At 55.4% G+C, this 14,353-nt stretch overlaps 1 protein-coding gene across 1 annotated transcript; it reads left to right on the top strand.

The window, feature by feature from the left end:
• Positions 1 to 8,385: 8,385 nt before the first annotated feature.
• Positions 8,386 to 12,708, top strand: NOSIP (nitric oxide synthase interacting protein; the record flags this gene model as incomplete). Its single annotated transcript, XM_084257281.1, has 8 exons — positions 8,386 to 8,455; positions 8,926 to 9,031; positions 9,744 to 9,825; positions 11,252 to 11,411; positions 11,520 to 11,638; positions 11,777 to 11,964; positions 12,054 to 12,162; positions 12,479 to 12,708. 8 exons carry the CDS (start codon positions 8,386 to 8,388, stop codon positions 12,548 to 12,550), a joined length of 906 nt encoding a protein of 301 aa, XP_084113407.1. The 3' UTR covers positions 12,551 to 12,708.
• Positions 12,709 to 14,353: the final 1,645 nt, after the last annotated feature.

The following is a 14,353-nucleotide window of genomic DNA, read 5'->3' as shown; positions in this document are numbered from 1 at the left end:
TAATGCCCAGATATACCAACCTAGTGCTGTTGTCACATCCACCCACAGAGATCAAAGATTACAGAAGAGGCAAGAACAGGGATCCACATTCCTGGGTCTAGGGGAAGGAAGGGCCCTGGACTCTTGGACGTGGGGGACACAAACTTATGAGTCCTAGAGGGCCAGGGAGCCAGAACACCAGGGTCCTCCAGCCAGGTTCTGCCCCCAGGAACGTTCACTTACCTGCCCAGCCTTGGCAGTACGGTCCCTTCCTCTTTATCAGGGCCCCCTTGGCCAGTTGCCACCAACTGTGAAGGGGGAACAGGGGAAAGAGGAAGGGAGAAGAAGGAGGGAAACCCTAATACCTCATAAACGGCTGGATCCCGGTTTCTGGCAGAGAGGGCGGGGTTTGTGATTACCTGCTGTGGGCGGGACTCAGGTAAGGGACAAAGTATTTAAAGGGACCTTTGGAAGAATGACCTAAGGTTCAGAGTCCCATAGGGATACCAGAGTCTACGAAATCTTGGGGGCACTTAGGAGACTGAATACGCGTCTTCTCCCTTCCTTCTCTCCCCACCTCCCATCACCTCCCCCTCGCCCGCTCACCCTGCCCGAAACAGGGAAATAAATGTGTAGGTCTCCAGATATTTAGAGGTCTAGAAACTGGCGGGAACTCTGCGCCTTGGCCCCTGGAGGTAACTGGGCAATGCCGTAGTAAATTCCTGTCTCCTGAAGTGATTTTAACGACTTTGGCTTCCAATTTCCCAATTGCTGCTTTTATAATATGGGGACAGAGACGTGCCTCGTCTCAATTGTCTTTTAACAATTGACCAAGTAAAGTGGATGACATACTTGGGAAGTGCACTTCCCAGTCTCTGGGGGACGTGACAGTCCTTGTACTCCAAGCTGGAGAGATGCAAACGCTAGGCAAAAGCAGGAAATTGGTCGACCCGGTAAATGCTTAGTATATACTAAGCGTCCACCCTCGTCCCGTCCACCCTCATACCCCTCATCCACTAACCGGAACCTTCGAGTTGCCACTCACGTTTCCGGAGGGGGAAAGAGAAGAAGAGAGGACTTACCAAGCAAAACAAGTTCCCTCCGCAACTAGGGGCAGCTCTGCTTCCGGCCCCTTCTGCCGGGCGGAAGTGGGCGGAGCGAAAAGCGAAAACAGCGCTCTTTTCCGGTGTCTGGGCACAGTTGAAGAAGCCACGAAGGATCGAGGAGTCGTTTGGGAGGTGAGGTCCCGGCGGTGGCGGGATAGTGTTGCTGGGGTCTGTTTCCCGCGGGCTGGAGTCCTGGGGTCCCGAGAGAGACAGGAACAGGTTTTCGAATTCCCAATTCCTTGTCAATCATGAACAGACCGCTGCGGGCGCCCCTGGTTTGAGCTGAACTACATCTCCCTGCATGCCCTGAGGTGGCCAACCCTCGGCCTGGCAGCTCTTTGGAGGTTGCAATTCTTTGGTCGTTGACAGTGACTTGGGGGGGCTCCCAGAGGAAGGATGAAACTGGAACTCCTTGGGGGTCAGAGGAGTGGGAGTTGAGGAAGGAGCACCCCCTCTTCTGACCTCAGTTTCCCAGTCTGGTGGGCAGCACCTTTGTGACACCCCTCCCGCCTCGGAGTTGGTGTAGGGGGTTGCGTTTTTCTATGGATCTTTGGGGTCAGACAGTCCCGGGTTCACATCCTGAATGTGCTGCCGACTCGGTGTGAACTTGGACCCTGAAGGATCCTTTAATGTTTTATTATAAAGAAGTTCAAACATAAAAATGAAAGAATAGTGTAAGAATCCCTATCGCCCAAATTGACCGATTTTTTTTTTTTAAGATTTGTTTATGCATACAAGAGCTGGGGTACAGGCCAGAGATGCGGGGGGTGAGAGGATTCACCAGAGACAGAGTGAAGAGCAGAACAGGCAGACTGACTGAAATAACACTGTTGAGGGGAGCAGCGAGCGAGTCAGGAGAGGTCTGCTGCGCCATGTGGGTTGCTCCCTGGCCCACTGGGAATAGAACTCGTGCTGCAGAGGCTGCGGATTGCTTCATAGTGTGGTGCTTAACCCCTTGCACCACCAGGGAGACCCCCAATTGACCTATTATTAATGTTTTGCCATATTGGCTGGATATGTATGCTTTAATTCTATATACATATAAAGCCAATCTTATCCATCACAAAATTGCGACATTTCACCCCTAAATAGTGAATCACGTGTAATGCTATGCAACCAGTTTCAGGATGCATGTGTAAAAACCAGAGACATTTTTAAAAAAGATTTATTTATGCATGGAAGAACTGGGGTACAAGCCAGAGGTGTGGGGAGGGTGAGAGGATTCCCCAGAGACAGAGTGGGGAGCAGAACAGGCAGAACTACTGAAATACACTGCTGAGGGGAGCAGCGGGTGAGTCAGGAGAGGTCTGCTGCACCATGTGGGAGCTAAGTAGGTGATGGAACTCGTGCTGCAGAGGCTGCAGATAGCTTCACAGTGCAGTGCTTAACCCCTTGCGCCACCAGGGAAGCCCAGTGCTGTGTTCTTTTCATGGCAGAAAACCACTCCGCTGTATGAATGGACCCCCTTTTGCCTGTCCATCGATAGGTGGTGGATATTCATGTTGTTTGCACTTTTTGGCCGTACAAATAACGCTTCTGTCAATGTGTGTGTACTAATTGTTATATGGGCATATTCTCTTTTCTGTTGAAAATGGAATTGCTGAATGAAGTGATAACTCTGAGAAACTACTAGACTTTTCCAACGTGGCTGCACCACTTTACATTCCCAGCCTCATTGTAGGAGGGTTCCAGTCCAGTCTCTTCATACTTTTTATTATCTGACCTTTTTTTTTTTTTCATCTTTTCTCTTTTATTTTTTTGTTAGTTGCTTACATGTCTATATAACTTGGGGTTACATTTGCTTACTCCCACATTGGCTTTTTTAAAGATTTATTTTATTTATTTATGCATACAAGAGCTGGGGTGTAGGCCAGAGTTGCAGGGGCGGTGAGAGGATTCCCCAGAGACAGAGTGAGGAACAGAACAGGCAGATGTACTGAAATACACTGCTGAGGGGAGCAGTGGGCAAGTCAGGAGAGGTCTACCACGCCATATGGGTAGCTCCCTGGCTGGGGATCGAACTCGTGCTGCAGAGACTGCGGATAGCTTCATAGGTTGTGCCTTAACCCCTTGTGCCACCAGGGAGGCCCTATGGACAGAATTCATATGTGGATGCCTGGACCCCCAATATGACTATTTGTAGTCAGTTCTTTAGGTAATAATTTGTAGTCAGTTCTCAGATAATAATCAAGTTTACATGAGGTCATAAGCATGGGGTCCTCACTCTTGGGGCTGGTGTTGTTATAAGGGGGAGATGAGCAAACTAACAACTGATGAACTACATAAAACAAAAATCAATATTTGGACTATAAAAATAAAAACCGAAGGAGTGGAGGAGACAGCGAGCCCTCTCTTCATTCAAGGACCAGTTAGGGAGTCATCACCCCAACCTGATCCTGCTGGCCCCTGATCTTGGACTTGCAGCTTCCAGAAGTGTTAGAAAATATTTGTCGATTAAGCTCCCCAATGTATGGCAATTGGTCTGGGCAGCCCCAGCTGACTGGTAGAGGTAGGGACAGCACCCCAACCCCCCAGTGTCCAGCTACTCTGCTAGTGAGTCCCCAGTTCCCTCTGTCCACCCCTCAGTGGCATCTGGCAGCAGCTGATGGCCAAATCAGCTATGTCCAGACAGGGTGGTTTTCTAATTCTGTCGATCCCCTACATTTTATATGTGAGCAGTTTGGTTTTTAATCTTGAGCCAGGTCCAGGGAGCCCTGGAGTAGAGTGACCTGATCCTAGTTCCCTTTCGAAAAACTCTCTAGGGCTGGTCTGTCAAGGGACCTTGGAGGGAGAGACCAGTTCACCCTCCGGGCCCCGGTATTCTCTCCTGTAAAAAGGGAGGTTACCGTGAGGACTGACGCACAGACAGGGGAGCAGCCTGGCCCGTGCACCAGTGCTGAAGGCCGTGGGCCCTTCTGTTCTTCCGGTGCCTTTGTGATGGGGCATCAGGTCAGTTGGGTGCCAGTTCATGGGTGGCACAGCTGCCCCTAGGGAGTCCCGGGGCTGGGAAGCGACTGACTGAGCCTTTCTGCTCCTCCGAGCTCTCTCAGGTTCCCTGTCAGCACAGGGAGCCAGACTGGACTCAGGTGGGGGCCCCGCCTTCCAGGAGACAGGATTTCCTGGGGAAGGAGCCGGCTCACTCTGGGTGACAGTCAAGGCCACAGACTCAGGTCCCGGGTCAGACCTCGGCTGCTGGCCTCAGGCACCTCTGCTTTATGGTTGTTTTCCTGAGGTCCCCTCTCTGGGCACTGCGCTGGCTCCACTGAAGTAGCCCAGCCCTGTGAGGCTGCCAGAGCACCCCCAGAGGTGGCTGGTGTGACTGTGCTTATATAAATAAATAAATAAATCTTTTTTAAAAAAAAAAAAAAAAGAGGGCATTCCCGATGGTGCAGCGGTTGAGCGCTGGGTTGTGAAGCTGCCCGTAGCCTCTGCAGCGCTGGTTCGGTCCCCAGCCACCGGGTGAGGGTCCCACATGGCGCGCAGACCTCTCCTGCCACCTGCTGCTCCCCTCAGCAGTGTATTTTCCTCAGTCTGTCTGTTCTACTCTCCGCTCTGGCTCTGGTGAATTCTCTCACCCTCCCACACTTCTGATTGTACCCAGTGCTTGTATAAATAAATAAATCTTTAAAAAGAAAGAAAGAAAAAAGAACTGGGGTACAGGCCAGAGATGGGGGGGGGTGAGAGGATTCACCAGAGACAGAGTGGGGAGAAGAACAGGCAGATTTTACTGAAACACACTGCTGAGGGGAGCAGTGGACGAGACAGGAGAGGTCTGCTTCGCCATGTGGGTAGCTCCCGGCTGGCTTGACTAGAACTCGTGAGGCTGTGGCTGCGGATAGCCTCATAGGTTGCATCTTAACTCCTTGCACCACCAGGGAAGCCCCTCCATTATCAGTTTTCTTAGGTTTATGGTTATTTTATTTTTTTAAGATTTATTTATTTATACAAGCACTGGGGGGGGTACAGGCCAGAGGCGCAGGAGGGTGAGAGAATTCACCAGAGACAGAGCAGGGAGCAGAACAGGCAGAAGCACCAAAGTACACTGCTGACGGGAGCAGCGGGTGAGACAGGAGAGGTCTGCCTCACCATATGGGAATTTCCCTGGCTGGCGGGGAATCGAACTGGCGCTGCAGAGGCTGTGGACAGCTTCACAGTGCTGCTGTCAACCCTCTGCGCCACCAGGGAGGCCCATTATCAGAACTTTAAAGGATTTCTGGGGCAACCAGATTCACAGATGAATGGACATTTGCCATCCTACGGCTGATGGAACCTGACAAAGATCAACTCTCTCCCAGGAAATTCAGCATCTGAACTGTTGAAAGAGTACAATGTCCTCTGGATTTTGAAGACTTAGTACCAAAAAGTCTTCTTGGGAGGACTGACAGTTGTCATGGAATCTCTGGGGGCGGCTCCACAGCCTCACTCAGGGGTTCCAACCCTCGCTCTGCCACTTTCCTGCCAGGGAGGAGTCAGGACTGTTTTCTCTCCAGTTAGAAGGGGCCGGTGAAAGACAATAGCTGGTGCTACTGTGGATGTTTCCTCCCTGAAATACCAGTGACAGCAGGTGGCAGTCGCTCTGTTTTCTATTTTGAAATTGGCCTTGCCCGGAGGCCGTGCAGCCAGCCAGGCAAATGCTCTGCTTCTGGAGTTTCGAAATCCTGGTGCTGTGCCCACCCATCCCTGCCACCCTCAGCCAGCTGGAGTTTTTGGTCTCAGGACTTGAGAATTCTCTGAGGACTCCAAAGAGCAAATGTCTATCCATAATTGTCATATCAGAAATTCAGATGCCACTAAGGAGAAATTAAGGTGGACTTAGCGCTTTTTTCGTTGAGAGAGCCACGAAACACAAAATTCACTCATTTCAAGAGTACCACTCGGTGGTTTTTAGTAGAATCGCTGTTTCCCTGCAATGGCCACCACTCTCTGATTCTAGTGCATTTCCGTCACCCCAAAAAGAAAACCTCATACCCCTTAGCTGTTATCCCCTCCAGTGAGCTATTTTCTGTCTCTCTGATTTGGCGATTTGGACATTTCCTATGCGTGGAATCAACAGTATTTCAGTTTGCACAATGAAACAGACCTTTGTAAAGAAAATTCAAGGCGTTCAAGTAGCTGGCGGGAGAGTTGGCTCCGGTCAGGGGTCTAGCAGTTGCAGTTCATTATTTTTTTTCATTATCACCCGGTAGAAGTTAAGTAAAACAAAAACAGCTCCCCCGGTGGCCCCTCCTCTCCTGCCCGCGAAACCAAGGGCATAGGAACCAGGTTCTTGGCCACCAGACAAGCAGCCAGATGCCACAGAGGGTCAGGGCAGTTGCCGACTAAGAATAGAGTGGGGAATTTGTCCTTGAGGAAGTCGGCACGTCCTTCGGGGTGGGGGTGGGGGGGCGAGGGTGGCAGGTGAGTGAGGGCGGCAACAGGTGCGGGGCTCTTGCTGAAAAGCCCCAACCAGGAGTGGAAGTTGGAGGAGGGGGTGGTGGGTGACTTGGGGTGTGCCATCAAGGTTGGCCCAGTGGCAGCTTCTGGCGTGACAGCAGTGTCTTGCATCTCCATTGGGGTGCGGGTTATCAGCGCGTACACACTTGTCCAAATGCATCAACCCTGTCCTTAAGGTCCGCATCTATTCTGTGCAAACGGACGTAAAAACAAAAGTTGGCGTCTGGGCACGGGTGGCCGGTAGGGGGCGATCTAGAGCTGCCGCGCGGAGAACTTGGCGCGGCAGGTTTGGCGCTGGACGCAGCCAGGAGGAAATGTAGATGAGGCCCTCTTTACATTTTGGGGTTCCTTATTTGTGCCCCTCCTCCACCCTTCTGGAGCTTTCTTGCAGCCAGAGAATATTTCCTGAACACCCCTGTAACTCAGTGTGACCCATGTAATCCCGCGTGACCCAGGCACCAGCGCTGGATCTGATGGGGATCCTCCCGATCCCCCTTCTTTTTAATCAAAGGAAACTGAGACTCAGAGAAATGACATCACCAGCCCAGAGTCGCAGTGGGGTGGGGGGGGCGACCACCCTGGGCAACTGCTGGGCCCTGCACCGGCGCCCTGCGACTCCCTCTTACAGCACCATCCTGATTCACGTGTGTCCTTTTGTGTGTAGATGTCTGCACAGTGAGGACTGCTGGGGAGGCCCCAGTGGGCCTTGCGGGAGGGGGTGATGGGTGCCTTGGTGAGGGCACAGTGGGGTGACAGCCTCCGAAGAGGTGAGCATCTGCACCTCCGAACCATCAACGGCGCCATGAGCCAGTGTTACTTCAATTAAAACAATAGTTAAGAAATTAAATGAGTGAAATACAGATGGTTAGTGAGCTTGTTTCATTTCACCCTTTGTGCTCAGTGACAGGCTTTAGCCTCCGCCCGCGCTGCCATGCACACATCTGGGTGCCCCTCTGTGCGGGTGACTTCGTCAGCTCTCCCGGAGGGACAGTCAGCGGCTTTCACTCCCCTCCGGTAGACAGGCGCCACCGCAAACATCTGCCTTCTCCCCCCAGCACCCCCGCTCACATGAGCCAAGTACAGAATGCCACGCACTCGGCTTTGCCGTGTCCCGCCATCCTGTGACCACACAGCCCAGGCTGCCCTGACCGCTCCCCCCAGCCTTGCCCCAGAACCCTATGATCGACACCCACCCCAGCCAGCCGGTCTGACGCAGCCCTGAGACCCACCACCAGGCAGGACGGGTGTAGCGTGACCCCTGGCTATGCTTGTCCTGCGTCCCGGTCCCGTGGTCCCATGGTCAGTCTCTGAGCTGCTTCTGCAGATCGCCTCTCCAGAGTCTCTGCTCCTTCTCCTCTGGGGCGGCTGGTTTTCTCTTGGTCATTTGCTGCCATTCCGCACATCGTCAGTTCCACTCACACCGTTTGTCTACAAACGTGCTACGCGTCCCGGTGTGCTCTGCATTAGGGGAGCCGAGGCAGGTGTCACCTCTGCTGACGCCGATCTCGCCCACGGCACCCCCACATCTGCCAGACGCCTCCTCCCCCTTACGTGTTAGAAGCCATGTCGGTCTACATTTGGGGCTAGAACTTTCTACTGGATTCCAGATAACACTCCGCCTACCTCCCAGTAACTCAAAGCCTCCCTCTCCCACAGGTAGACTTGTTCAGGGCGAAATGCCAACTTATTTTGGATTGTGTCATTATTGGTCATTTGACATCTGTAAATGCATCCTCCCATGCTCCCCCCTCACCCCAGCATCCCATGGGGGGACCAATCAGCTTTCAGGGCCATAAAGGTGCAGTGCTCCCTTGGTGGGCTCATCCCGACCACCACCACCCTACCGCTGTGCCTCCCTGCCTGCAGGATGACACGCCACGGCAAGAACTGCACGGCGGGGGCCGTCTACACCTACCACGAGAAGAAGAAGGACACAGGTACCAACTTGGGTGGGGGCAGGTGTGTCTCCAAATTACCCTCTCCCTAAGCCCCTGGTTGGGCTGTCCCAGGCTGAGGGCCATGGCCAGACAAGGAATGGCTGTGAGCTCAGGCGCCCTGAACTCGCCCGCCCACCTGCCCTCAGGGCGGGGTCCCTGTTGTGGCCAAACTGCAGGTTCTCCAGCTTGGCCACAGAGCCACAAGGACCCAGGCGAGTCAGCCATGAGCCTCAGCTGAGCTGCCTGGGTGACAGGGCCTCTCTGTCCTCTGAGGGCTAACACCTTCCTGTGGCTTGTTCATTCCCCCCTCTACTCCCCGCCACCCCCACCCAGACACAACCCAAGCTCCCAGCTACTGTTTCTCTCTGAGTCTCCCCACCTCTGACTGCTCACTGGGTCCAGAGAGGGCTTTGGAGAGCAGCCTGTCTCCTAACCCCGGCCCCCACCCCCATGCCTGTCTCTGTCCCCAGCGGCCTCAGGCTACGGGACTCAGAACATTCGACTGAGCCGGGATGCTGTCAAGGACTTTGACTGCTGCTGCCTGTCTCTGCAGCCCTGCCACGACCCGGTTGTCACGTGAGTGGGCTGGGAGCGCGATGGGCAGGGCAGGGTGCTGCACCAAGGGGGTGGCATGAGTACTTGCATGCGTGCAAGCACCGGCGTAGCCAGGGCGCCCTGGGCAACAGAAGTCACCTCCCTGGGACCCCACGTTCTCGCCTGAGACCTGGCAGATTGCACAGGGCATGGGGGACACACCCCACACAGAAGGCAGGTCTCCTTGCCCACAGCAGCAGCTCCCGTGTGCATCACTTGCCATGCCCTGCCACTCAGGGTCCAGCACAGGCCTTGATGACATGGTGGGTGGAGGTGCTTATCCATTACTAAGTACAACTGACCCCTGAAGAACGCAGCAGGGTGGTGTTTCAAGGCACTGACGTGCCTCCCCTCCAAGGTTGAAAATCCGTGTATATTTTGACTCCCAAAAACTTAGGTGTGAGGCTGATTAGAAGCGTCGCTGATACCAGCCAGCCCATGAGCGCTGCTTTGGGCATGTACTCGAGTCTGTATTCTGTGGTAATGCCAGCTAAGGGGGCCGTGGCTGGGAGGAGCTCGAGCAAGGGCAGGTGCCTGTGCCGCCTGCACGGAGGTTGCGTGGATGCTGCCCGCTGTTGACAAGGAAGCGCACGGGGACGCGGCTGTAGTTCAGGCGTGTCAGGGCCAGCCGCTGGGCCCAGGCGTATCCTCCAGAGACGGCGTGGGGGCCTCTAACCCCGTCCTCCCTCTGCAGCCCAGACGGCTACCTGTATGAGCGCGAGGCCATCCTGGAGTACATTCTGCACCAGAAGAAGGAGATCGCCCGGCAGATGAAGGTGACGGGGATGGGAAGAAGGGGGCGCAGGTGGGGGCCGGTTTTGATTCTGAGCTCATAGGCAGAGCCGCTCTGGGCCTCCCGGCTGGTCCTTTCTCTCTCTGGGCCGTGGCCTGTGTGGCCCCTGCAGCCTGGTGCAGCGTCTCTTCCCACTTCTCCTGAAATGCTCCTCATTCTCCAGCCTCTGTCCCGGGCGTTGCCTTCCCTGCCCTCTGGCCTCCTGTCCCCTGGCCACCTCTGGGCGCTGGTCACAGCTCTGATTCTTCGTGCGGCTTCCGACACAGCCAGCAGGCCTCAGGCCCTACAAGATACTGATGTCACCTCATTTCTCTGGGCCTCAGTTTCATTGTCTCTAATGGGGACTGATGGGGACAAACTAAAGGACACTTAGAGCACAGAGATGGACACGGATAGGAACTCCCAAGGAGTCTGCTTGGAGACAGCCATGCCATCCCCCACACACACACACCCCGCTGTGGGTGAACTCATTTGAGGGACAGGAGACCCTGTTTCACTGGGCTTGAGGCTCAGCTGGCCCATATGTCCGAGCCACTCCATCTCCTGCCTGGGGTTTCCAAACTCAGGACACACCGAGGGGCAGTTTCTTGAGCTTTTTATCACAGTGTGTGGCTTCTGCTGTGGCTTTGTCCTCCACGCAACCCGGTGGCTGACCGGGCTCTCCTGGTTATAGTGCCCGCGTCAGAGGCTTTCCTGAGCGTCACTTGCCACCGGCAGGCCCACCTCGCTTAGCTGGTCCTGGGCAGTTTTAGAGCCCAGCAGTGCCCAGGCACCAGCTGTGTGCCAGGCAGGACCGTGGGGTATATCATTTGGCCTGGCCCCATGCATGGCCACTCCCCAATCAGTGGCTGCTCGTCTCTCCTGGAGCTCCAGCTCCTCAAGGGAAAGCACAGGATCTACAGCATCACAGCATCACATTTCAGGAGCCCTTATCATGTGCCCACGCAAGGTTCTAAGTACTTAATAAAGTCTCTTGTAACCTTGGAAGGATGGTGGCCACTGTAAGCCCATTGCGCAGATGCAGCAGCTAAGAGGGGCCACAGCGCCCCCTAGAGGCCACAGAGCTAATCAGTCACATCGGTAGGGTTTGCGCTCTCGCCTTCTCACTCCAGCCCAGCTGTTGACCACTCTGCTTCCAAGGAACAAAGAAGCCACCAAGTCCCAAAGCAGCCAGATAGGAAGTGACCGAAGTGTCATGCACCAGGGGAGGGACTAACAGGTGGTGGCTGCACAGCTGGCTTGGAGTTGACACCCAGCAGTCACAACCTCCACCACACACCACCTCTGCTGCGATCCCCCCGGGTGGGCCCCATCGTACCCACCTGCAAAATGGGAAGAATCCAGTGACACTCAGGCTCACAACCCAAGGGAGGAAGCCCAGCTCCCTTCTGTGCCCTCACTGCCCCCAGGCCTATGAGAAGCAGCGGGGTGCCCGACGTGAGGAACAGAAAGAGCTGCAGCGGGCAGCAGCACAGGACCAGGTGCGGGGCTTCCTGGAGAAGGAGGCAGCCATCGTGAGCCGGCCGCTCAACCCCTTCACGCCCAAGGCCACCTCTGGGAACAGCTCAGGTGATGGGGGGCAGCCTGGACTTGGGGGGGGGGGCGGGTGGAGGGGTCCCACACTGCCCAGTGCCTCTCTGGTTCAGGATGTTATATCTGAACCCTTTCCACTGGCAGATGACGCCGCATCCAGGCCCAGCACGGCCCCCACTAGCAAGGACAAGGACAAAGCCCTGCCCAGCTTCTGGATCCCGTCGCTGACTCCTGAGGCCAAGGCCACCAAGCTGGAGAAGCCGGTGAGCCCCACAGCGTGAGCCCCACAGCATGCGCCCCTTCCTGCTTCACCAGCATCTGGCTCCCCCGGTGGCCCGCAGCCCGCTCCCCTCCTCTCAGGGAGCCTTCCCTGCCTGCTGACCCCCCTCCCTCCGCTCCAGTCCCGGACGGTGACCTGCCCCATGTCGGGGAAGCCGCTGCGCATGTCCGACCTCACGCCCGTGCGCTTCACGCCGCTCGACGGCTCGGTGGACCGCGTGGGGCTCATCACGCGCAGCGAGCGCTACGTGTGCGCCGTGACCCGCGACAGCCTGAGCAACGCCACGCCGTGCGCCGTCCTGCGGCCCTCGTGAGTCGGGGTGGGGGCGGCCCGGGAACAGGCTGGCGGGCCGCGCCGGGCGGTGACTCAGCGGGACCTCCACCCTCCCCTCCCCTCAGGGGGGCCGTTGTCACCCTCGAGTGCGTGGAGAAGCTGATCCGGAAGGACATGGTGGACCCTGTGAACGGCGAGAAACTCACGGACCGTGACATCATCGTGCTGCAGCGGGTGAGACGCCCACGCCGCCCGCGGAGCCCCGCCCCGCGCCCGCCATGGCCCCGCCCCTGTGCCCAAGCCCCGCCCTCGCGCCCACCATAGCCCCGCCCTCGCGCCCACCATAGCCCCGCCCTACCCTGAGCCCCGCCCGCCTGACTTCCCGCCTCTGGCTAGGGCTTGACCTGTGCCCGGGACTCCGCCCTCTTTCCTAGAGGCTCCCCTCCTCAGCCCCCCCAGACTCCAGCACCGTCCCGGCCCCTCCTCGCCTGGGTCTGGCCCGATCTGCAGCCTCGGCACCCCCCCCCACCTCAGCCTTCTCCCCCCCTAGGGCGGCACGGGCTTCGCGGGCTCTGGAGTCAAGCTGCAGGCCGAGAAGTCGCGGCCAGTGATGCAGGCTTGACGCGGCGCCGGGTCAGCCGGCCTGGGCGCAGCCTGCGCATGCGCCTTCCTCGGCGGGGCCGGCGCTGGGGCGCGTGGAGGATGAGCCCCTGACTCCGGCATCGTGCACCCCTGAGCGACCCAGGTCTGAAAGCGCCGGCTGAGAATGCCTCCTGTAGTGTCACGTTAACAGTAAAATCTGAATTGAACGCAGACCCGGAGTGTTAAAGTTGGTAAACGTGCCCGGAAGGCCAAGTCGGAGCTGCGACCACTTGGGGGCTCAGCTTCAATAGGGTAACTAGAAAGCACCTCTTTTGAGCTATCCCAGAGTAAAGTCAGGTGAGTCAGGAACACCCCCTCCCCCACACTGGAGGCGGACAGGAAGAGGAAACCGCGAGTGCAAAGGCCCAGAGGCAGCGCGGGCAAGAGCAGGTGGGAGAGGAGGTCAGAGGCTGGGCCTGCTGGGGTTCGGACTTGACTGGGGGTAGTGGGGCTGCCCTCAGCGCTTTCTTTGTTAAACCCGCGTAGCCGCAGAAGCAGCCTCTGGGCAGTATGGAAAGCTAGACCTTCCACCAGCAGAAATCAACAGAATAAGGACGTCACGTTTCTGCCTCCCTGAGCACCACGGACATCTCTCCTCCCAGGCCCTCCCCTGTGCTCACATTCATTCAGCCAATGCGCGGTCAGTGCTCTTTCTGCCCACTGAGCAGTCACCGTCTTTCCACCTTAGTTAAAGGTGTCATCAGTGACCACATGTGGTTCCAGGAAGTGCCCTTGACCGCTGTTTGCGCAGGCGGTGTCTGTGGCAGGCGGGCTGGTGTACCTGGCTGCTGAGAAAGGTTTCAACTCAGGGACTGGTGGAGTCAGCCGTGCACCATGGGGGTCCTCCTCAAGGCCAGTGTTGGCTTTCCTATTTACATCTAGAACCTTCCCCATGTCTCTGAGAGTCTTCGCACCTTACTTTGGATACAGGCTTGAGAACTGTACTAAAAAACCAGGCACAAAAGGTCACATTTTTTTAAATTATTTAAAATTTTACTTATTTTTGCATAGAAGAACTGGTGTATAGGCCAGAGGTGCAGGGGATGAGAGGATTCCCCAGAGACAGAGTGGGGAGCAGAACAGGCAGATCTACTGAAATACACTGCTGAGGGGAGCAGCAGGGAGACAGGAGAGGTCTGCTGCACCGAGTGGATCACCTCTCTGGCCGGGGATGGAACTCATGCTGCAGTGGCTGCAGATAGCTTCACAGTGCTGAGACAACCCCTTGTACCACCAGGGAGGCCCCTCAAAAGATTTTTTTAAAAGCTGAAGAGGTTTGAACCTATACCCGTAAATCACATATAAACCAATGTTACATCAAAACTAAAGCAAAAAAAAAAAAAAAATGGGGGAAGACAAGACACGGAGGGTGGTGAAGTACTGGGAAGTTTTACATAGTAAACTGTTCTAGAGTACTAGTAATTTTTATCTGAGAGTATTCTTTTTACTTAAACCAAAATGGGCAGCTCTCCTGCATTCCTGGACATCTATGCATGTGTTTACTTTTGTTTAATAAACTTTCCACATTCTGATATAATAAATAAATGAAAATAAAACCGCAAAATGCAATTTTTTATCAGCCAGATCCCCAAAGATCTACACATTTACCCTGAGCCTTCGTAAAACAGCGTTCTACCTTATGCCACTAGGGGGCAGTATATTACCACGAGTAAAATTTTGGAGCCTGAAACATTTGTATTTAAATCCCAACTCTCCCACAGATCTCAATGATAAACTCAATAAAATAGAAAGCCATAATCTAAAGGCACTGAAAGGGCCTCCC

Source organism: Talpa europaea (assembly GCF_964194135.1).
Source record: "Talpa europaea genome assembly, chromosome: 16".
NCBI lineage: Eukaryota > Metazoa > Chordata > Mammalia > Eulipotyphla > Talpidae > Talpa > Talpa europaea.
Note: the sequence above shows the minus strand (reverse complement) of the source record. Positions and strands in the feature narration are given on the sequence as shown.